This window comes from Brassica napus, chromosome C3 (assembly GCF_020379485.1).
Source record: "Brassica napus cultivar Da-Ae chromosome C3, Da-Ae, whole genome shotgun sequence".
In the NCBI taxonomy this organism is placed as follows: Eukaryota; Viridiplantae; Streptophyta; class Magnoliopsida; order Brassicales; family Brassicaceae; genus Brassica; species Brassica napus.
The window spans coordinates 7627431-7651593 of NC_063446.1; the positions used below are offsets into that span (position 1 = coordinate 7627431).

At 37.4% G+C, this 24163-nt stretch overlaps 4 protein-coding genes across 7 annotated transcripts; 2 read left to right on the forward strand and 2 right to left on the reverse strand.

Moving 5' to 3' along the window:
• The first annotated feature begins 6574 nt into the window (after positions 1-6574).
• Positions 6575-10341, forward strand: LOC106349645 (TBC1 domain family member 15-like). Of its 2 annotated transcripts, none has more exons than XM_048752341.1 (11): positions 6575-6954; positions 7660-7755; positions 7858-7961; positions 8032-8171; positions 8247-8459; positions 8531-8619; positions 8696-8801; positions 9234-9331; positions 9417-9680; positions 9749-9832; positions 9971-10341. In XM_048752341.1, the coding sequence occupies exons 1-11, from the start codon at positions 6865-6867 to the stop codon at positions 9980-9982; spliced, it is 1296 nt and encodes a 431-aa protein (XP_048608298.1). In that variant the 5' UTR covers positions 6575-6864; the 3' UTR covers positions 9983-10341. The 2 variants fall into 2 exon arrangements, with proteins under 2 accessions (XP_048608298.1, XP_048608297.1); XM_048752340.1 differs by having other exon boundaries at positions 6582-6954; positions 9968-10341.
• Positions 10342-10423: 82 nt separating this feature from the next.
• Positions 10424-12514, reverse strand: LOC106346007 (thiamine thiazole synthase, chloroplastic). The gene is made up of 3 exons (XM_013785246.3): positions 11999-12514; positions 10898-11386; positions 10424-10769 (listed from the first exon to the last, which is right to left on the reverse strand). The coding sequence occupies exons 1-3, from the start codon at positions 12401-12403 to the stop codon at positions 10608-10610; spliced, it is 1056 nt and encodes a 351-aa protein (XP_013640700.1). The 5' UTR covers positions 12404-12514; the 3' UTR covers positions 10424-10607.
• A 2155-nt stretch (positions 12515-14669) lies between these two features.
• LOC106346008 (autophagy-related protein 18f) lies at positions 14670-23746 on the forward strand. Of its 3 annotated transcripts, XR_007321194.1 has the most exons (8): positions 14670-15258; positions 15575-15997; positions 16074-16454; positions 16553-16780; positions 16861-17327; positions 22986-23238; positions 23334-23503; positions 23571-23746. XR_007321194.1 is itself a non-coding variant. In XM_048752342.1 (7 exons), the coding sequence occupies exons 1-7, from the start codon at positions 15070-15072 to the stop codon at positions 17955-17957; spliced, it is 2142 nt and encodes a 713-aa protein (XP_048608299.1). In that variant the 5' UTR covers positions 14674-15069; the 3' UTR covers positions 17958-18364. The 3 variants fall into 3 exon arrangements, 2 of the variants coding, with proteins under 2 accessions (XP_048608299.1, XP_013640701.1); XM_048752342.1 differs by lacking the exons at positions 22986-23238; positions 23334-23503; positions 23571-23746 and adding exons at positions 17676-17842; positions 17924-18364 and having other exon boundaries at positions 14674-15258; positions 16861-17580; XM_013785247.3 differs by lacking the exons at positions 22986-23238; positions 23334-23503; positions 23571-23746 and adding exons at positions 17676-17842; positions 17914-18364 and having other exon boundaries at positions 14677-15258; positions 16861-17580.
• LOC125584218 (small RNA degrading nuclease 2-like) lies at positions 20672-22733 on the reverse strand. The gene is made up of 8 exons (XM_048752343.1): positions 22622-22733; positions 22337-22519; positions 22176-22256; positions 21796-22068; positions 21580-21699; positions 21417-21486; positions 21107-21342; positions 20672-21006 (listed from the first exon to the last, which is right to left on the reverse strand). The coding sequence occupies exons 1-8, from the start codon at positions 22652-22654 to the stop codon at positions 20887-20889; spliced, it is 1116 nt and encodes a 371-aa protein (XP_048608300.1). The 5' UTR covers positions 22655-22733; the 3' UTR covers positions 20672-20886.
• Positions 23747-24163: the final 417 nt, after the last annotated feature.

Below are 24163 nucleotides of genomic sequence, written 5' to 3' on the forward strand. Positions count from 1 at the left end.
TTATAAAAAGAACTGGTATTTTATTGTATCGCAGGAATTTAAATAAGGGCAAAATTTTATACCCGTAGAAATTTTAACACTGATAGAAAGATTTTATCAGAGAGAGAAGAGAGTTGAGTTTTGAGTACGTAATACAACGAACGAAATGTTCGTATATATAGAAAGAAACACTGTGCAAATAGTGCAGCGGGCCCCACATCTTTTATATTTTCAACATAAACGGCTGGCTGCGGCTTTCTTGCTGACTTTCATAACACTCCCCCTTGGGGACCGGTGTCACTATCCACTCTCGCTTAACGTCTTTGTTGCCTCGTTAAAAACCTTTCCAGGAAAACCCAATGGGAAAAACCATAGTAAGGTAAAAAGAGTACAACTACGTAAGCTCCCCCTCGAATAAGCAGTCATAGATCCTTCTGATGGCGCATTCCAATGTTATGGATGTGTTTTCTGAATACCGAGGTAGGGAGTGATTTTGTGAAGAGGTCGGCTGCATTGTCGCATGATCGAACATATCTTACTTCAATCTCTTTATTCTTCTCGAGCTCTTGAGTGTATGAGAAGAACTTCGGAGGTATATGTTTGGTTCTATCGCTTTTGATATATCCTTCCTTCGTTTGAGCAACACATGCCGCGTTATCTTCATATAGAATAGTTGGCTCCGTATTTTCGTCAATCCCACTGCTTGAACAGATGTGTCGGCTTATTGATCTTAGCCATACACATTCTCTACTTGCTTCATGGAGTGCAATGATCTCAGCGTGATTTGAAGAAGTAGCAACAAGTGTCTGCTTCTGAGAACGCCAAGATATGGCGGTGCCTCCAATTGTAAAAACATATCCTGTCTGGGATCGAGCTTTGTGTGGATCTGACAAATAACCTGCATCTGCAAAACCAATCATTTGACCTTTTGAACTTTTAGGATAAAACAAGCCTAAATCAGTTGTTCCTTGAAGGTAACGAAAGACATGTTTAATTCCATTCCAATGTCTTCGCGTAGGAGACGAACTGAATCTCGCTAAAAGATTAATGGCAAAAGATATGTCAGGTCGAGTACAATTTGCAAGATACATAAGAGCTCCAATTGCACTTAAGTATGGAGTTTCAGGACCAAGTATTTCTTCATTTTCCTCAGATGGTCGAAACGGATCATTTTCAACATTAAGTGATCTAACGACCATCGGGGTGCTAAGAGGAGTTGCTTTATCCATGTTAAAGCGTTTCAATACTCGTTTGGTATATGTAGACTGGTGTACAAATATACCCTTTCGAGAATGCTCAATTTGTAATCCTAGACAATATTTTGTCTGGCCGAGATCTTTCATCTCAAATTCTCCTTTCAGATAGTTTGATGCCTTTTGGATTTCGTTTTGAGTTCCAATAATATTAAGATCATCAACGTACACCGCGATTATCACAAATCCGGATGTTGTTTTCTTTATGAAAACACAAGGGCATATAGGATCATTCGTGTATCCTTCTTTTGTTAAGTGTTCGCTGAGACGATTATACCACATTCGTCCAGATTGTTTTAACCCATATAATGATCTTTGCAATTTTATTGCACATAACTCTTTAGGTTTGGAACTTAACGTTTCTGGCATTTTAAATCCATCTGGGATTCTCATATAGATATCAGTATCTAATGATCCATATAAATATGCCGTAACGACATCCATGAGACGCATTTCTAAATTTTCATTGGCCGCTAGGCTCATCAGGAATCTAAATGTGATTGCGTCCATGACAGGAGAATAAGTTTCCTCATAATCAATTCCTGGCCTTTGAGAGAAACCTTGGGCTACGAGACGAGCTTTGTATCTTGTAATCTCGTTTTTCTCATTTCTTTTTCGGACAAACACCCATTTGTACCCAACAGGTTTTACATCTTTGGGTGTGAGCACAATAGGTCCGAATACATTTCGTTTGTTAAGCGAATCTAATTCGACTTGAATTGCATCTTTCCATTTTATCCAGTCATGTCTCTTTTGACATTCATATACAGACTTTGGTTCTGGATCTTCGTTTTCTTCATTTATTTCCTTTGCTAAAAGGTATGAGAAAACGTCATCAATATCATCCATCTCATTTCGTTTCCATATCTTTCCATTATGGATGTAATTGATAGAAATCTCATGATTTCCTTCAGATTCAAGATGCTTTATATTGTCGTTAGATTCACAATTTTCTTCGTCCAAAATATTTTCTGTTATTTTGGGAGTATCATGCTTTTCACATTCCTTACGTTTTCTAGGAAGTTTATCCTTTGAACCAATAGGTCTACCGCGCTTTAAACGTGTTCCTGATTCACGTGTATCAACTGCCGTTCCACCATTTTGTGGTATTTCAATACGAGCAGGAGTATTTGCAGCGGGTATATGTGATTTAGTTACCATTTTGGTATCAGCAAATGCATCAGGTAGCTGATTTGCTATATTTTGTAAATGCATGATACGTCGAACTTCTAGTTCTGACTGTTTCGTAGGAGGATCAAGGTGTAATAACGATGGTACACTCCATTTGATCTCTTTTCCTACTTGTTTATTGTCTCCCCCTAGAGTTGGGAATTCTTTCTCATTGAAATGACAATCGGCAAATCGTGCCGTAAACACATCACCAGTTTGTGGTTCTAGGTATCTTATTATTGATGGAGAATCATAGCCAATATATATTCCCAACCGTCTTTGCGGTCCCATCTTTGTACGTTGCGGTGGTGCTATTGGAATATAAACCGCGCAACCAAAGATTTTTAGATGAGAGATATTTGGTTCTTTTCCAAATGCTAACTGTAATGGGGAATATCTATGGTATGCACTTGGTCTTATTCGAATTAGTGCTTCTGCATGCAGAATAGCATGTCCCCATACAGAGGTTGGGAGTTTTGATCTCATGATCAATGGCCTTGCAATTAGTTGCAGCCGTTTAATTAATGATTCTGCCAAACCATTTTGTGTATGAACATGAGCAACAGAATGCTCTACTTCAATCCCTGATACCATACAATAATCATTAAAAGCTTGGGATGTGAATTCACCAGCGTTATCTAATCTAACTCTTTTAATTGGATAATCTGAGAACTGTGCTCTTAATTTGATTATCTGAGTTAGAAATCTCGCAAATGCCATATTTCGAGATGATAACAAACAAACATGTGACCATCTACTCGATGCATCGATTAATACCATAAAGTAGTAGAATGGTCCACACGGTGGATGTATTGGTCCACAAATATCACCTTGGATTCTTTCCAAAAACTTTGGTGATTCTTTGTCAACTTTGGTTGGTGATGGTCTTATGATTAATTTCCCAAGAGCACACGCATCACATGTCATTTTATTACTTTGGTATATATCTTGGGTTTTTATTGAATGACCATGTGAGCTTTCAATGATTTTTCGCATCATTGTAGTGCCTGGATGACCAAGGCGATCATGCCATAATGTAACATCTTCTGGATTTCTTTTTATCACAAGATGTGATTCTATAGCATCAATATAAGTGTGATGCAATCCAGAAGGAAGTTCTGGAAATTTTTCCAGTACAAGGCCTTTGCCTGATTTTTCAGAAGTTATATACAAATACTTCTTTCCATTCTCAGTTGCAGACTGAGTGTTATACCCTTGACGGTATATATCTTTGAAACTCAACAAATTTCTCTTAGAATTTGGAGAATATAAGGCATTATCTATGAAAAACTTTGTTCCATTAGGCAATATAAAGTTCGCCTTGCCAATTCCTTTGTAGGACCTGATATTGTGTTTATAGTCATTTTTACTGACTTTAAAGTAGAGAAATATCTCTTATCCTTCAGTATAGTGTGCGTTGTGCCACTATCTGGTATGCAAACTTCTCTACCAATTTGTTTAGTTGTTGTTCCATTTGCTTTCTTATCCATTTCTATAACACATAGTTAATATTAATAAAGAAAATAAACTTTCATAAGTAAACATATTATTCATCAATAACAAGTACACAATAATTATACATTATATTTTGAAATACAACATTATTTTGAAAGTGAAATACATAATATTTTATGGCATCACTAGGCATTATTAAGCTTGATCAGTACAAGCACTTCAATTATTTTGATGAGTGGCCTCGTCGAAATCTCCCATAAAGTCAGAGGATTCGAGGTATGTCGATGTTGTACCCACAAGGTGTTCATTGAGATTTACTTCCTTTGCCTTGCCTTTAATAGATTCTTGGTACAATTGGCATAGATGCCGAGGAGTTCGACATACTTGAGACCAGTGTCCCTTCGATCCACATCTGTAACAGACGTTCTCATTTTTATGAGTAGGGTTTTCTTGGGTTTCTTTCCCTTTTACCCGATCAGATCGATTCCATGTGTTGGATCCCCTTCCTCTTGGGTTGTTACTCCTTTCATGGTTGCGGTTAAATCGATAACCACGACCACGACCAAAACCACGATTGTGACCACGGCCACGACCACGCCCACGATAGGAATAATTTCCTTTTTCCGGATTTTTTATATCCGTTGCATTTACCTCAGGAAATGCTTTGGTTCCCGTGGGTCGGGCATTGTGGTTTTTAATGAGGAGTTCATTATTTCTCTCCGCTATTATAAGCGCCACAGCGAGTTCAGAGAACCTCGTATACCCACAATTTCTATATTGTTCTTGTAGAACATAATGATTTTTGTGGAACGTTTGGTAAGTTTTCTCGAGCATTTCTGCTTCCGAGACAGGCTTACCGCAATAATCTAATTGCGCCGCTATTCTCAATATAGCGGAATTGTACGTTTCCACTTTTTCAAAATCTTGAAATCGTAGATTTTTCCACTCATCGAGTGCATGGGGGAGAGTAATTTTCTTTTGGTTATCAAACCTCTCCTTCAGAGCTTTCCAAAGATCTAAGGGATCTTTGGTTCTCGCATAATCATGCGTAAGATTTTCATCTAGATGCCTTCTCAGAAATATCACGGCCTTAGCCTTTTCATGAGAGGTTGATATATTGCCGTCTTTTATTGTTCCGAGTATTTCCTCGGAATCTAGATGAAGCTCCATGTTTGTAACCCATGCCGTGTAGTTTGTCCACGTTACTTCCAATGCCGAAAACTGAAGTTTCTCGATTTTTGCCATTTGTATTTCTAAAGCACATAAATAAAAATTATTAGAATATTATTCATATTAAAAGGAACCGTTTACATTAATCATGCAAGCAATTACAAGGAGAAGCGATGTAAAGAAAATTAAACCGATATTCATCTTAAATTCACTCGGAGTAAATTCTCCAACGAATAAACCATAAATAGAAACACAAATAAAAATGGCACATAAAAACAAAAGTGCGCGAATCATCTTTCTTGAAATGAAAAATCGGAGGAGAGCGATTTGAAATTTTTTTTGAGAGAAGATGAAATGTTTTGGATGATGAAATGGAGTGAAAATGAGTTGTATTTATAGATGGAAATTACTGTTCATGACCGTTGGAGAAAGGAAAAATTTTTGAAATATTTTTTTTGTGACCGTTGGGGTTAAATCGAGTGCACTAAAAATCAGTCTGAAAATATCGTATTAAACAGTCAATCAAATCTATAAAATTTCATAAAAGTAAAAATTATGGCAATGCAATATTTATGTTATGACAACAAATCATGCGACGGCTCAGCCGATCAATGCAGAGTAATAAATAAATTATACGGCGGCTCGGCCGACCAATAAATAATAAACAGAATATAAGGCGGCTCGGCCGACCAATAAATAATAAACAAAATATAAGGCGGCTCGGCCGACCAATAAATAATAAACAAAATATAAGGCGGCTCGGCCGACCAATAAATAAATTAAATTACTAGTAAATAATATAGGCGGTATTCCGGCCATTATAACATGATATAAATAATAGTAGAGGCGGTATACCGACCATTATAACAGGGTATAAATGATACAAATAAATTTTACCGAATCGCAGAGTGATCGTGCTGATAACGTGTTATAAAAAGAATTGGTATTTTATTGTTTCGCAGGAATTTAGATAAGGGCGAACTTTTATACCCGTAGAAACTTTAACACTGATAGAAAGATTTTATCAGAGAGAGAAGAGAAGGTTGAGGTTTTGAGATACGTAATACAACGAACGTAAATGTTCGTATATATAGAAAGAAATTCACTGTGCAAATAGTGCAGCGGGCCCCACATCTTTTATATTTTTCAACATAAATGGCTGGCTGCTGGCTTTCTTAGCTGTCTTTCATAACAGGGAATCTATTTTCTTAAAAACTTGATTGTCTAAAAATTGGTTTTTCCAAAATCAAAAGCCAAAAACTACTTCAAAATCTGTAAATCACCCTCTTAACTATTCTTTAAGAAAACAAAAAAAGAAGAAGGAGAGAGAATTAGAATATCAAGTTTGGTCTAAACCAAATTAAACCGACTCAAATAAAACCAAAATCAACTTTGGGTTGGGCCTAACATTTAACGGTACGTCAACAAACAACACAAACTCCTCTCTCTTGTCTCGAACTCGTTTACTAATTAGGGATTTGAAGATAATTAAAGATAGAGATCAACGAGCTTTGACCAAACGATCCAACCTCATATCCACCATCAAAAGTCATTGCTTCTCCAAACACCACCCAATTGAAAAAACCAAAAAATAATGTAAAGAGGAAACAAATGATTACGTAACACATTGCAACCCAAACAAGAAAAGTTATTTTGTCTTTGATCTTTTCTCCAAAACTGGACCCTCCCTCTTAAGATCTCTCATTTGTTTTCTTCTGAGAGAATCGATCTTTTGAGAGGGTGCCAGTTTTTTCTTTTCTTCCAAACTTATTTTCTTGATTGTTTCTCTGTTTTTTATATTTTTAATATCTTTTGGGATTGAAAAACTTGCACAAAAATGTGGGGAGCCCCGGCAGAACCAGCAGATTCTTATTACCAGATTCGCCCTGAGTGCACTGATGTCCCCAATACCAGATTCAAGATCAAAGTATCTTCCTTTCCCCTAATGTCTCATCTTATTAAATGTTGTTTAGCATTTGGATTGGTTTCTGTTATCTTTGAGATTGGCGATTAGAGTTTCAGAATCTTTGCTGACTTTATTTTATTTTATTTTATATCATTAGGACATTCTGGTGTTGTTTTATGTTTCATTCCCTTCTCCTGTGTGTGTTAATATTGTATCAGTGTTTTATTTTTATGTTGGAAAATTTTACCATTATTAAGTGTTGTCATGTGTTTGATGATGAAACAAGCAAATTGAGCATTACATGTTCTTATTTGTGCTTGTTAATTAAGTTGATCTTCTCATGATTGTGTTTAGAGAAATGTAGATTCCTCATTGTATTTGGAGTGTGCTCTTAATTGTTTTTTTAATAACAAGAGAGGATGATAGCATTCATTACTAGTTATGTAGTTTCGTAATCAACAATGCTATGTTATGCTATTTTAATTAATTTTGAACCAAACTAAACATAGGTTGTATTTGGTGATTTTGTTTGCCTTTGTTAGGTTTATGCAGGTGGGAATGTGCTCTTAATTTATTTATTTTTAATAACAAGAGAGGATAGCATTCATTACTATATTATTGATGTCAGTGCTATTTTAGTTTCACTTACACATGATTAGGTTTAGAGAATGGCAGAGTCTCATTGCTGACAGTACTTTTCATTTTCTTTAATTATGTTTGTTGCAGCCTGGTAAAACTCTAAGCGTAAGAAAATGGCAAGCTGCATTTACACAGGAAGGGTTCCTCGATATGGGAAAGACTCTAAATCGAATCCAACGAGGGGTAAAGTCTCAAAAAAACATTGTTTGCAAACACAAATGAATACCTGATAGTCAGCTTATATACCAAAACACCATTTGCTTGCTTTCTTGACTGGGTATCTAGGGGATCCATCCAACGATTAGAGGAGAAGTCTGGGAGTTCTTACTTGGTTGTTATGATCCAAAGAGCACATTTGAAGAAAGAGAGCAAATCCGACAACGTAGAAGGTGATATTGTCTTCTTGCATTCTCTTTGGTGCTATATCTTTTTTTTTTACTTAGTACTTTCCCTTTTCAGATCGCAGTATGCTTCTTGGAAGCAGGAATGCAAACAAATGTTTCCAGTCATCGGAAGTGGTGGTTTCATTACCGCACCTGTGATCACCGAGAAGGGTCAACCCATTCTCGATCCTCTTGTACTCCAAGAAACAAACTTAGGTAACACAAGTTTGTAGGACGTAGTTGAACATCATGATATGGTAAAACTAAGCATTTTAAGATGATTATTGATAGGTGAAGATTCTGATTTCTTCAAAGAGCTTGAGAGCAGAGGACCCTTGGACAAGAAAGTTATCCAATGGATGCTAACACTTCACCAGATAGGTCTTGATGTAAACCGCACGGATAGGACATTGGTGTTCTACGAGAAGAAGGAGAATCTGTCTAAACTTTGGGACATTCTAGCTCTTTACGCATGGATAGACGATGACGTTGGGTATTGCCAAGGTAAAAAGCCTTTAGATTCAGAGACCGAACACAGTATAAGTTGGTTGGTTCTAATGTTTTCTTGTGAGCAGGAATGAGTGATCTTTGTTCCCCTATGATTATGCTTCTTGAAGACGAAGCTGATGCTTTTTGGTGTTTTGAAAGATTGATGCGAAGATTGGTACGTTTACATATGTTGTTTTGCGGTTCATGTATGTTTTGTCTTGAGTCTTGACTCTCTCTCTGTCTGTGTAAAGCGAGGAAACTTCAGGAGCACGGGAAGATCAGTTGGAGTTGAGGCACAGCTTACTCATTTGGCTTCAATCACTCAGATCATTGACCCCAAACTTCACCACCACTTAGGTAAAAGCTTTCTCACCCTCACTTGTTGCATATAATTAGGCCTGGGATTTTGAACCGAACCAAACCCGCCGAATTTTTGATTAGTTGGGTTCAGTTCAGCAGGTTTATAAAAAAATTTGGTTTTCGGTTCGGTAATTGGTTAGTTCGGTTTTCCAAACAAAAAAAAATTGTTAACAAAATTTCGAACCAAACTAAACGAATTAACTAAAATTTCGAACCAAACTAACCAAAACTACCTGATTTAACCGAATTTTTAACCAAAATATAACTGAAACAAAAAATTCTGGTTAATTTCGGTAAAAAACTTAAATACCGAATACCGAACCAAACTACCAGAATTCCGAACTATCCGACCTGAACCACCCGAACCCCATGCCTATATATAATAATCGTAATATGTTGAGCTTAAAGAGATCTTATTTTGAAATGCAGAGAACTTGGGAGGAGGTGACTATCTCTTTGCTATCCGTATGATAATGGTACAGTTCAGAAGAGAATTCTCTTTCTGCGACTCCTTGTATCTCTGGGAGGTAACGGTTAGTTCCTCTTTCTATAAGCTCAGAATCATCTATCTTGGACCGCACGCTAATATAGACTGATATTATTTCTGAGCAGATGATGTGGGCATTAGAGTATGATCCGGAGATGTATTCTCTCTACGAGGAGCCTGAGTTCGAGGGAGAGAAAACTGAAGGCTCCTCCAAAGGCAAACCGAAGTCGATAAAACAATGTGGGAAGTACGAGAGGGAGAACATTAAGAACGGTGGGAATAGCGCAGAAGGTCCATTACCTATTTCGGTTTTCTTAGTGGCTAGTGTTTTGAAAGACAAGAGTTCTAAGCTTATGACCGAAGCTCGAGGACTTGATGATGTTGTTAAGGTAATGATGAGAGATCTCACAGTGTTTTTGTCTCTTTAACATCTAAATAATCTGTTTGTTTTGCTCAGATCTTAAATGACATAACGGGAAACTTGGATGCTAAGAAAGCTTGTACTGGTGCAATGAAACTTCACAAGAAATATCTAAAAAAGGTTTTAAAGTTTTTCCCTTGTCTCTTAGACTCTTAGATTTGTTTCTGTCACAAGTTTGTACTGATCTTACTCACAATGTAAATTCTTTAGCTGTATTTTAAGTCTCTCTAATCGTTTTCCATTTTGTTATTATAGCAGGCCAAGAAATAGCATTGGAGAAGATTCATGAGTAGAGCCTTTTTTGTATATTGTTTTTTTACGTATCTGATAACTCACAAAACCCGGCGACAAAAAGTTATTTACTGGTCAGAGATATATGATCCCTTGGGTGGCAAGCATTCCCTAACTTACACAGCACACAACAACTTTTCGTTCTAAAGTCTTTCATACAATGATACAAACCCATGTTGTAATATTTGATGTGACAAACCCTTGTGTTCTTTTTTGATTTTGTATTAACAACACAAAGGGAAAAGGTAAAAGCACAGAAAATTTATCTTCCTCCTGGATAACCTCTTTGTATTTATAAGTCGGATTATGTAAATAAAGATGATTTTTTGTCGACTTCAGAGAGAACGCTTGAGCCGTCACGTTTTTGTCAGTTATGAGTGAGCTGCTTGTACTAACAAAACCAATAAAGGATCGGAGAAGAACACAACATAACGAATGAACATAATTAACGCAATTTGACACCAAAGAAACATTTTCATTACAAAGAAGCAAAGACACCAGAAAAGTTCAAAAACATAAATAAGTTTTTAAAACATCTAAACTCCTCCTTTATTGCAACCCCTTCCACATCAGAAGGATCAAGGGAAATTTTCTTACCTTGCACTTAAGCATCTACGGTTTCAGCTGAATCAGCAGCTGCTAACACCAGCTCCGGGCTTAGGTCTCCGACATAGGTTCCATCCAAAGCATTGGGCTGTCCCAAAGCTTTCAGTGCGAGGTGTCCCGCCTTCTGTCCCGATATCATCATAGCTCCAAAGGTTGGTCCCTGCATTACCAATTCATCAACTTAGAACACGATCTTAAAAACTCTGAATATTATTTATTATTATTATTTTATTTTTTTAAACTATGGATATTAAATCATAAATTAGTCAAGGAAAGGGAGACACTCACCATTCTTGGTGCGCCATCAATCTCAGCAACTTCCATACCGGTCACGATCATACCAGGAACGACCTCCCTAGTCAATCTCACAATCGCATCTTCAGCGGTGTTCATGTCGAGAGCTTTCATCCCAGGAACATGGTCGATCAACCCAATGCTCTTCAACCTCTTCACACCAGTGGCTCCAAAGGGACCGTCGTGACCGCACGAGCTGACAACAATCTTGGCTTCCATGACGTTTGGGTCCATGCAAGACTGTGTGTCGTGGTTCATCGACACAAGAGCCCAGTTAGTCACCACACCACCGACTCTGTTTCCTTTCACGATCAGATCCTCGGCTGCGACGGCGTTGAAGAGCTTGACGTTGGGACGAGCCAAAAGCTTGCTCATGATGGTGGACGTGAAGAGAGCAGCGTGCTTGATAACGACGTAGTTGTCTTGCTCATCGTAAGGTACACCAATCTCATCAAGGAACAAGTGAGCTGGTTTGCGAACAATCTGTCAAATACGAATACACAATTTTCAGAAAATCTGGCATTTTGAGTTTTGGTTTTCAATTCTAGAGATATACGATCCATCCATCCATTCGTTCTTTATAAAATTCGGTGGTTTTAATTTGATTATTTTTGTTTTCGGTTCGGATTTGAGAACGGTTAATATCCGAGAAAATTTTCAGGTTTAATTTGATTTTCTGGATAATTTCGGTTAATTGGATAAATTTTATGGATAATTTTTATTTTTTTTTAAAAAAAATTGGGTAATTCAAAATTTTCGAATAAAATATAGTTTGGATCATTTGAAATATTTTGGACAAAAAAAACATTTGGATAATTCATTTTTGGAATAAATAATTATTATTAGGATATTTGGTTATTGCAAAACTAAATATAATTAGTATTTTTAGATATGTAAACTATATTCTAAAATTTGGATATCTATTGTTCGGTTTTGGTTCAAAAAAGTTCTGGTTCGGCTTTTCGGTTCCAGAAATAAAAGATCCATGCATAAAATTCTGTTCGGTTTGGATTCCCATTTTTCGGTTTGATACAGTACGGCTCATTGTTTCCAAGTTAATGTGTTAACTCTTAAGAGAGAGAGAGAGAACATTACCATGGCGGAGAAAAGCTGACCACCGAGCCACGCGCCACCACCGGGACTGACAGATTGTTCGATGATTGCGACCTGAACGTTAGGGTTCTTGCTGATCTCGTAAGCGCATGATAAACCAGCGGACCCAGCGCCAACAACGACAACATCAGTCTCGGCGTATGTGATCATATCCGTCATGTACCTCCTCGTCATCTCGCGAGACACGATCGACTCCTTGATCGGAGCGAAAGTGAAGGCGTTCAGATCGTAACCAGCAGTGGCGCGAACAGAGACGGTAGAGAAAGATCGTGGTTTGAGACCGACGGAGACAGGTGATGCGGAGATGGATGAGCCATGGAAAGAGGAGTCGAAAAGTCTCTGAGGCTTGGTGGAAGAGAGGGAGAGAGTAGAAGTAACGGCCGCCATTTGAGAGAGAGCGTTTAGGTTTTGTGTGATGATGATGGTGAAGTGAAACTATGGTGGCTTTAAATTAGAAGAAGAGATATCTGGAGAGTCAGAGATAAGGAATGAATGGTCCTCGTGGTTTTTGTATTCAAGTACAGTTTATGGTTATAAAATATCAGGAAGCTTTTGTCTGGACGTACGTCTTACCATTTGCTATGAGTGTGTGGTGACACGAACACAAGAAAGTGAAATATCTTTGTACGATAGATATGGATTTGGATTTTACTTGTGAAAAAGACAGTTCGTTATTTATGGTGTCCAAACAAAAAAAAAATCATTATTTATTATACATCAATTTTTATTATATTTTGTGATTTAGGAGAGGGATGTTCTTTTTGGTCGTGGAATCTTTTATTTTCTTGTGGAGCAAAATAAAATATGCAATTAATTAGTAGCCAAAATCTGCAGTCCACAACTTGAAGTTGTTGCTTAACGTAATTTCTTTTGAATTAGGACCATGTTTAACTGCTTTTTGTACATGGTCAAAGATGATCCTGATATTTAGACTCATAAAAGAATGACTAGTGAGTAGTGAGTAATGTTAAGTGCTCAAGTGAAAATGGTGACATTTTTTCTGTTACAAAACGTATTTGTATTCGAGAGTTGATTCTGATGAATATGTTACAGCTCCACCGAACTACTTACAATACAAACATATGCCGCAAAAAAAAAACATATGCGGTTTATTGACAATGGAAATAGTGGTCTTGGGTGTAACCTTTCAGGATTTTCTAAATTATGAAAAGATAGAGTTATAAAAAGTCTTGAATAAATTTTTCCAAAGTCCGAGTTTTGTAAACAAAAGGGTCGACTAACATTTGTTTGTTTTGGTTTTTATTTGCAGTTACATGATCCCAACTTCAGTCATCAAGCATTTATTGACTTAGGTTGACAAAGTTTTTTTTTATTGACTTATGCATGGTGTGAAAAAGGTTCCTGGTTCGCTGGATAGATCGTGTCAATCTATGGAGAATGCTTAAATACGTACACTTCAAAATGAGTCATGAAAGGACAAGAATACTAATAAATAGAATAAATCCGTTGTCAGCTGCTCATAAAATTCTGGAAAAGATGACAACATTCTGCAATTGATGGCGTTCCTTAGGAAATGATCATATGAGCTTATGTTTAGTTTTCTTTCTTTCTTTAAGCTAACGAAAATAGTTACATTATTACATATATTGCTTCCAAGTGATGAATTTTTATGTGATATTATATTTGCTTCATGTAGTTTTTAGTGACTTTTTATGTCAAATGATGTAATTTATTGTTCCCTACGTTCTTGTTTAATCGTTGTTTCGCATTGGATTTGAATGGAGAAGAATCGCAAACAGTAGGCAGGGGCCAATGACAAATATCTTTTTGGTACACACAACTATACATATATGGCTTAACCATATGCAATCATGGCTTAGACACAAGACAGAGATTTCTTCCTTCCCTTCATTCCCATACGACCCCAAACCTCTTTACATAAGAATACTTCTAAAACGTAAAATTAAGAGAATGACCAGAGACATTGTGTGAAAAGACATCAAGCTCAAAGTTCAAAAAAAGAAAAGACAAGAAGCTCAAGAATGAGAAAGTTAGAGGGAAGCCAGACCAAGAGTAACCTTGTGGATCATTTCAGCAAATATCTTTTGAGGTAATCAAACCAAAACACAGAGAGTAACGCCTATTCGGAAGAGATTTCCTCTTTCTCTTCATGCCAGATACTTGAACCAGAGACACTTGTATTTCTCTACATTAAGATACATCTAATACGTAATTATCTTTAAACCGAGTTGTGAATCTTAAATATTTAACCCATACAACTAGTTTAAAATATAGAAATAGAAAAAGTAAAGTAATGAAATTCTTCATGTAAGACTTGGCACACGTCACGGAAAATAAAATAATAAAAAGAATAGCCCACGTCGTAGTAACTTTGGTGGATTTTGATTGGGTTAGCATTTAGGGTAGAATGAATGATGAATTTAAAAATAAGCTAACTTGGTTCAATTAATATATATGGAAGGTTTGTTTGGTTTAATTATTGGTATAACAAACATTTAACAATTATTAATTTTATATAAATAAATAACAGGAAAAGAGACGTGCAAGGTGAGTCGCTGTCCCCCTCTCTGTAGTAAATCAAAGACGATACGTAAAAGAGATGTTAATCCTCTTGATATTGGTTTTTCATTTAAAAAAAAAAAATAAATAAGAAAAAACCAATTAAATGAAAATAGAAAGAGGTTTGGTCTCTTACCGTAACATATTTTCCCCCTTTCTTGTTCCTAAACGTTTCCTAATCTGATTCCTCCTTTCGGACACGCTAAATCCCTTCTTTCTGGGTTTCTCATTTTCATTTTCTGCCTCAATTTTCCATCAAAACACACACAAAATTACTGCTTTATTTCTTCGTCTTTTTTCTTTCTTTCGATTTTAGGTATTATATCATCACCATCATCTTCTTCCTTAACGATTCAGCTTAACTATTTTCAGCTCGATCGCTGATTCTTTCTTCAGGGTTTTGCAAATTTTCAATTTCTTTGCTTTGATCAAAGCTTTAATCTTCACAAAAATCAGAAAATTGGAAGCAATCTCAGGCGTATAGATATTGAATTGGAGAAGGGTAACGAGTTATGAGGAAACACGGCGACGTTTCTCCGAAGCCGACAACTTCCGACGGAGGAGTTGTGTCTCGATCAGCTCGGACCTCGTTCCGTGCTCTGTTTCGTGTCATTTCCTCTGGTGCTTCCACCGTCGCTCGCTCCGCCGCATCCGCCGCTTCTTCCGCCGTTAACCGTGACGTTGAATCTCTTCACGATCAGGTTAAAAATAAATAAATTGCAAATTAAGCAACTTTATCTGTGTTGTTATCCAAAGTTATATAATGGGTTTGCTTCATTTGTTTGATAGCTTTTAAAAGATTGGACCTTTTAGGTTGTGGGCTGTTTTGCTTTCTCGAAATCTTGGAACTTTTTTTTTTTTTTATGCAAAAATTGGAACTTTACCTGTGATGTTTGTCAAAGTTAGGAGCTTTCTATAATGGGTTTGTTTCATTTGTTTTAAAAGCTTTAAAAAGATCGAACCTTTATAAGGTTGTGGAGTGTTCTGTTTTATTTAAAAGTTGGATTCTTTATTTAGGTACTATGGGCGGGGTTTGATAAGCTGGAGAAAGAAGACGGCGACACACGGAGAGTTCTCTTACTTGCGTTTCACTCCGGTTTCCAAATTTGGGATGTTGAAGAAACGGATAACGTTCATGTTATTGTCTCTTCCCACGATGGACAAGCGTCATTCATGCAAATGCTACCGAACCCTATAACATCGGAGGAGTTTGACGATAGGTTCTCCGAGAGCCGTCCGCTTTTGGCTGTCTGTGGTGACAGTTCTTGGGAAGAGCAGAGCGTTTCCGACAGCCCTGGAAGCGAAACCGTGGTGGTTCCTACGAATGTGCATGTCTACTCGTTAAAGTCTCAGTCTTATGTCCATACGTTGAGGTTCCGGTCTGTTATCTATACCGTTAGGTGTAGTTCTCGGATTGTTGCTGTACTCCAAGCATCTCAGGTTCGAGTTTTGTCCTATTATGTCTGATTCTGTTTTTTGTGATTTGTAACTAACAAGTGCCATTGAACTTTGTTAGATACATTGTTTTGACGCTAAGACATTGGTGAAGGAGTACATGATTGTCACTAACTCAATAGCCTATGGCTCCTTGGGTGTTGGATACGGTCCTCTCGCCGTTGGTCCACGGTGGATTGCTTATAGCGGAAGCCGTGTCGCTGACTCAACTTCCACGCTATTCAATCCGGAACTCATCACACTGTCATCGTCACCGAGTGTTGCGCAGTTTGCAAGAGAATCTAGCAGGCAGATCGCTTCTGGGATCGTGACGCTTGGTGACAAAGGGTACAAGTCATTCTCTAGGTACTGCTCGGAGGTTTTGCCTAATCCGTATATTCCTGGTTTGAAAGGCATTGGTGTTGCTAATGACAACGTGGTAGACGCAGATAGCGTAGGGATGGTATATACTCCAAATCCTCCTCTGGTTAATGATCCATTGATCTGTGCTTTTATACATATATATATATATATATATATGTTGTGGTGTGGTGTGTGCAGGTTATAATCAAAGATATTATAAGCAAAAGCGTTATAACGCAGTTTAAGGCACACAAGAGTCCTATTTCAGCTTTGAGCTTTGATCCAAGCGGCATGCTTTTGGTGACTGCTTCGATTCAGGGACATAATATTAACGTCTTCAGGATAATGCCGAGAGCCTCTACAAGTGCAAGTGGTGATGCGTCTTTTGTGCATCTGTTCAGACTCCAGCGTGGATTTACTAATGCGGTAAGTAAGACATCAGTTTGAGATTAGACCTCACCTATTGATTAGGATTAGGATTAATCTGAAGGAGGTTTCTATTTCAGGTGATACAAGACATCAGTTTCGGCAATGACAGCAGTTTGATAGCCATTAGCTCTTCAAGAGGGACAAGTCATCTGTTTGAGATTAATCCCGAGGGAGAAGGAAACGCTCCTATTCCTCTATCAGCGGTTAATAGGATAAGAAGTGGAAACATCAGCGGATGGATGGGAACAATGAGCGGTGCTGCAGCTGCAGCAGCTGGAATGGTTGGAGGCTCTCTTCCTGGTGCAACCGCATCAGCTTTCTGTTACTCCGTCGAACAGAATAAGAACAACCTCCTCTATGGCTCTTCTCCTGCTTCTGATAATAGCTTAAAGAGGAATCTTCTAGTGTTTGCTCCTTCTGGATGTATGACTCAGTATGCGTTAAAGGCAAATCAGGTTGGGGATGGTGGTCATGAGATAGCAGGGTTTGATTTTGAGTCTGGTTCAGAGACTGAAGGGAAAGTGGCGGTTGAGCCAATAAGAAGGTGGTCCATGATCCAGAACCAATCTAGAAGAGAGATGCAAGATCAACACAGTGATGTATATGGAGGTGGGGCAAGTTCGGATTCTAAGAGTAAAGTGTTTCCGGAGATCGTTAGGAAGCAGAGTGCTGATGAGTCTTGGAAAGTTACTAAGAGAGGAAAGGCTCGTGTGGAGGATAAGCATCAGATGTACATGTCTGAAGCAGAACTGCAAATGTATGAGCCGAGTCAGTTACCATTATGGGGAAGGAGAAATGTAAAACTCTCTTCCTTTTGTTTCTTGAGAGAGATAATGATCTTAATGTGTTTGTGTGTGGATGTGTCTAATTCTTTGTGTTTTGCACAAAACAGTTTAGGTTTCAAGAGTGGGTGTTGGATGTGGATGAAGAGAGTAATGGTGGAGGAGGGGAGATGGAGATTGAAGGAATCCAAACAAGAACGGTTGAAGCAAGGACAAGAGGTTTGGTTCCAGTTTGGGGTTATCTCCAGTCTCCAAAACCCCAACAAGTGATGAGAGAGTGAGTTTCTGGAATCTGCTTACTCTCACTACTTGTTTTTTTCTTCTCTTGACACTAATACTATGCCACAGATCATTCCAGAGTCCAAGGAACACTACACAAGGTGATCAGGTGACTCCCCTAGAGGGTCATGGAACAGAGACCGAGTTCGGAGTTGTACATGGCAAGGAAGAGAACTTGAGATCAGAAGAAGAGAGCGTGAGGTCTGAAGAAGGGAGCTCGATATCAGAAGAAGAGACCTAAAGCACGCCTGGAGATAATGAAGGTATTACAAAAGAGTTGGAATAGAAGGTGATGGATGTTGTTATTCGTTTATTTATTTCACCACAAATTCAGCTTCAAGTTCAACATACAGAAGAACAAACATAACTGTGGAAAAATTGTATAGAAAAAGAAAAAGTAAAAAAAAATTGACATATTGTTTAGATGTAAATAGGAATATACTTTTCTTTTTGTTACCGATGCCCTACTCTGTTTACTGCACACTGGAACAAGTTTGAACATAAAGAAAAGTTTCTACCACTTACAAATGTGTTCAAAGCATGAAAAACGTTTTTTGAATGATTAAAATATTTTGAGTTTTTGAAAATCTACATTATATTATGTAATTTAACTCAATTTTGGAGAATAATCTTCTTTCAATGGTATGCATGTGACTTATTAGATTTTATTAGGTAGGTAACCTGAGAGTTTTACTGATACGTCCAAGGCCGGCTTAACTTTTCGTTGGGTCCAAGGACAATGTTTTTTTTTGTATGAATTATAGATGATAAAAAAAAAATTATTGGCTCTTGTTTAAAAAAAATTGGGACACCCTTTTATCGTTAAATTTTATTAGTTTTAGGGTGGATCCCGGGCGGATGCACTGTTTGTCCTCCTTCCTGAACCGGCTCTGATTACGCCCAAGGAATGGTACAATGAATTATTTTTAATGAACAGAATTGCAGATTTTCAAAATGACATTGATGCTAGGCGGACATGTTTGTTTATCAACGGTTTTTTTTTTTTTTTTTTTGATAACTCTGGTATCTGGGCAGCCACATTCCCACCTATCCTCCTGAAAGGGGTCCAGCGCCCCAACGGAAGGGATGTTAAATCCGTTGTGGCCAAGGCTCGAACCCGGATGACAGACAGTACAGCTGTACCTCCTTTACCACCAAGCTACGAGCGCTTGGTTGTTTATCAACGGTTTAAGCTGCCTAAATGAGTGTTAAGGAAGGTTAATCTTCTTAAAATGATTGTCTAATGCGCCAGTACGCAAGAATGGGTCCGTAAACATGGAGCAATATTGTTGCGTTACTTTTTGGTCAGAAACGCGACTGTTGTTACGCTCGTCTCGGGATGGACTTTGGAATAGTACAGACTATACAGTAGAATCTTTTTGTCAACTTTTTCATTAATAAATTTAGACACTGGTATTAAAACCCTAACCACATGAAAAACTAACTGGGAGATGTTCTTTGGACAAGATAGATTCATTGCTTCGAGCAAAATGTATTTGTCAATGTTATTCGAGTGAATATTGCAACTACACACACTAAGAGTTGTTATTCCTATAAAGATACTTCTTGGGGTTATAGGCCTGCTCAATTAACATTGAAAATGTTAATATGTAGATGGTTCCGAAGTGGTATTACGTTGAAAATGTCAATTTGTTCAATATTGGTTTCGTACTGAGAGTTGTTTTTGGTTTTTCTGTAGATTGAGGTTGATATAGATGACTACATCGTATAAAGGCGTGAGAATATTATCCGATATATGAATCCGTACCTGAACCAAAACCAGAAAAATCCAAACCGAATTAATAAAATAGCCAAACGGATATTAAATTAAGAGAGACCGGATATTCGAACCCAAACGGATATCCACAGATAACCAAACATATGTAATTATGTATAATTAACCTTATTTTTTCTTGTTTACTTCTCTCATTTTATTTAAATATTTATATTGATGCGGTACATACTTTGAAATCATATAAGATATATATAATTATGGACAAAATAATTTGATACTCACCTAAAATGCATGTCAAGATTTTAGTTTCATGCATTAACAAAATTACATCTAAATTTTAAAAACAACCGAATTAGTGTCTTTTATTTTTAAAATGTTATCTCCAAATCTATTAATCATTTAATTTATTAAAAATATAAGTTATATTTTTAAATACAAGAAACTTGAGAAATAAAGAATTTAATTATTAAAAAAAAAACTAAATATCCGAATCTGATCCGAAATAACCGAATCCGAACTAAAAATATTCAATCCGAAGTACATGAATACTCGAACGGATTCTATACTCCTATACCTAGATACCTGAAAATTTGAAATACCGATCCGAACCCGAACGTGTATCTGAACTTGCACTCATAATCATATCCGCCAGAAAGAAACCATCGTAGATCTTAAGTTTGAAACTCAAGATCATTAGCTGGTTTCAAGAACTCAAGCTTGATTATGTTTTTTTGTTGGTTGTTAAAAAACATTTTGTAATGGAAGAAAAACGAAAGATTCCTATCAAGGTATTTGATAATAATAAAGCGTTTGAAATGGTCTTTGGCATATGGCAATATGGCATGGCCCCTTTCTTCAACATGCATATCGTGAGAAAATCTCCAAAACGTACATTTTTTTCGAAACATGCGAGTAAGCAAATTCTTTAATTCCAACATTCCTTTCCTATTCACATTGGCTTAATGTGACAAACAGCAAAAGTTTCTGTTTTCCTCATCCCGGGAAATAACAATTGAAGAAATATCCAACAAAGAAAGTACCACCGCCATGACCAATTCTGCTGTGAGACCACATGTTCTTGAAAGAAAAATTCGATCAAGTAGAACTTCTTAGGATAATCATTTTTCACGTTTTAATTACCAGTAGCTAATAACTAAGTTAAGGAGAACATTAATACAAGCACGTTTAGAAACATTGCAAATTAGGAGATAGTAAAAGGGCAAGAGCATTCCGATAGGCTATCTTCCAGGATACAGCTTTTCACGGTTCTCTTATGAGTTTATTCTTCACTTTGCGAAAGTTGGCTCTCACAAGGCTGACTTCCACGATGGTTTACACCAGGGTGGGGACGCATTGTTTCTCATGGGTCGCTTAGAAAGAACATTCTTCTTCATTGGCAAGAGTCCTGACTCATCAGTTTTCAACATCTGCATGGATAGATAGAGAGAGAATTATGTTCGGTCTTTTCCATTGAAATTTAGATGTAATTAGAAAAAGAAAAAAAAAAAGAATTTCCACAGCCTTTACCTCATCAGGTAGTGGAACAGAGGTGCGTGCTCCGTGCTCCAATATAGCAAGCACAAGTTTCATTGAAGCTATAGCTTCATGAACACATCTGCCACGAGATTTCGGTATTTCGTATCCCAAAACAGACTTGCACAGGTGATCTAAAGAGGGCCTTGGAAGCTTTCCGATACAAGGAGAGATATCATACTTGAACAATAGAGAGGTATCGATAACTCTTGCATGATCCATCTTTAAAGCTGATTTGAGTAAAGTCACAAGTCAGTACACACTAATAAAAGGTGGAAAAGAAGAGAAGAAAGATGTATTATACCTTTGAGATCCTTGTTCAAAAGGTGACCGACCATTATAGTTCCCGTGGGTAATAATCCCAGCAATTTTTCCTGAGCAAAATGATACACAAGATGATGATGACCGGCAAAAAAAAAAAGAAGGAAAAAAACTAACAAAAAACTGGAAAAAAGTCTACTACCTACCTGTATATCTGACAAAGGAGTAGCATTTGATAAATGAAGAACACGAGAATCGAGTCCGGTAATGCTAGTCCTGTAGTTGATAACAGGCTGATTTGGTTCGACAAGCACATCAAGAATCACCTAGTTGATTTGATGAATTATTATTAGTACTATCTGATTAGAGGAAGGAAAGGATTCTTAATAATTAAAAAAAAAAAAAAAAAAAAAAGAAGAAACCTTGAGATTGCGGTCAACAGCAGCAACTCTAACAGCAGCTTCAGTGTTATCTAGACAGAGAACCTTCTCGCAACAAACGGCAATCATCTCGGTTTTGCTAATATCAAAAGGCTTCCCTGAGCGGAAAGAATAGGAAATAATTGGTGCGAAACGGCTAATAGGTTCACGAAGTGGGCTCCCTATGATCCCCGTAAGGACCCAGTCCTTGGAGTTATACGGGATCAAAAAGTCGAATGGGTACTCGTCATGTGTAAGAGTCTTTCGAACTAATCTCTGCAAGTAAATATAAATAGAGAGAGAGAGAGAGAGAGTTGATGAAAACGAATTCAAAAAAGGAAAAAAAAAAAAAAACTCCCGACAGAACAAAGAAGACAACAAACCTGCTCAGCTGTCTCGTTCGGGTATTTGTATGAGTAGTCGCAAACCTGGGGTCGGCTGGGATTCAAAAGCAAAGCCAATTTCTGGAAACAAAGAAAAAGAAAAACAATTTCAAGTCGGTCCACACAAAAAAAAAAGGAGTAATTTGAATAAACAATTGTACCCTGGAATCGTCTTTCTTGTTGATTGAAGTAAGGAACTGGATCAAGGCAGGGTCTGGTCGTGAATTGGGATCAAAGCATATATCTGCGCTTCTTGGGTCGTAAAATTTTAGAAATTCATTCCATGTTCCGTGCTCCCCTGACAAACCCATACGATGCACTGTTTTCGTCAGCTCTACTAACTCCTACAACCACAATCAACCACGTTAAAATAGAGAGAGAGAGAGCCAAAACGACCAAAAATCTAATCCCCAAAAATATATATAACTCTATTGTCGATCACTTACCGTTCTCTCCCTTGTGGCTATTATGTACTCCATAACCTAGACCCGAGCTTGCGGAATACCTAGAATAGAAGATATAAAACTATTGTTAGGTTCGGCTTTCAACTTTTATACACAAGTCCCAATGACACATTGGGCTTTTTAGAGATGTTTATTTACTGAAAAAAGAAAGTTTTACTTTTATCATTCATCAGTATATATATCTCAACTATATATATAAGAAGGTTATCTTTCTATGAATTTGATTATCAATTTGGTCTCGTTTGGTCCGGCCGCAATATTTTAAGATGGTAACCGTTCAGGTTATTGTGTTTTTTAGTTTGATTTCGGATCAGATAATTTCAGTTCGGTTTGAGCCAATAAGAAGGTGGTCCATGATCCAGAACCAATCTAGAAGAGAGATGCAAGATCAACACAGTGATGTATATGGAGGTGGGGCAAGTTCGGATTCTAAGAGTAAAGTGTTTCCGGAGATTGTTAGGAAGCAGAGTGCTGATGAGTCTTGGAAAGTTACTAAGAGAGGAAAGGCTCGTGTGGAGGATAAGCATCAGATGTACATGTCTGAAGCAGAACTGCAAATGTATGAGCCGAGTCAGTTACCATTATGAGGAAGGAGAAATGTAAAACTCTCTTCCTTTTATTTCTTGAGAGAGATAATGATCTTAATGTGTTGTGTGTGGATGTGTCTAATACTTTTGATTTTGCACAAAAACAGTTTAGGTTTCAAGAGTGGGTGTTGGATGTGGATGAAGAGAGTAATGGTTGTGGAGGAGGGGAGATGGAGATTGAAGGAATCCAAACAAGAACGGTTGAAGCAAGGACAAGAGGTTTGGTTCCAGTGTGGGGTTATCTCCAGTCTTCAAAACCCCAACAAGTGATGAGAGAGTGAGTTTCTGGAATCTGCTTACTCTCACTAGTTTTTTTTTCTCTCGACACTAATACTATGCCACAGATCATTCCAGAGTCCAAGGAACACTACACAAGGTGATCAGGTGACTCCTCTAGAGGGTCATGGAACAGAGACTGAGTTCGGAGTTGTACATGGCAAGGAAGAGAACTTGAGATCAGAAGAAGAGAGCGTGAGGTCTGAAGAAGGTAGCTCGATATCAGAAAGACCTAAGCCCATGATTATCGAGGTTTGTTAATGAGGTTTCTTTACCAAAATTAGTGTGTGGGTCCCACCAAAATTATAAAATCGGTGACAGAAAGGCATGAGATAAGGATCTATTGTGGTGGGTTTTTTGCACTGTTCGCGGACCCACCGACACGTGCCGGTCCGCGATTGGTGCGGTTTTAAATTTTTTTTTATAATTAGACAAATTTTTTTTTTTTAAGAAACCCAGAAGGATTATAGGGTCAATGATGCTCTAACGAAGGTATTGCAAAAGAGTTGGAATAGAAGGTGATGTTGTTATTCGTTTATTTATTTCACCACAAATTCAGCTTCATGTTCACATACAGAAGAACAAACATAACTGTGGAAAAATTGTATAGAAAAAGGAAAAGTAAAAAAAAAATTGACATATTGTTTAGATGTAAATAGGA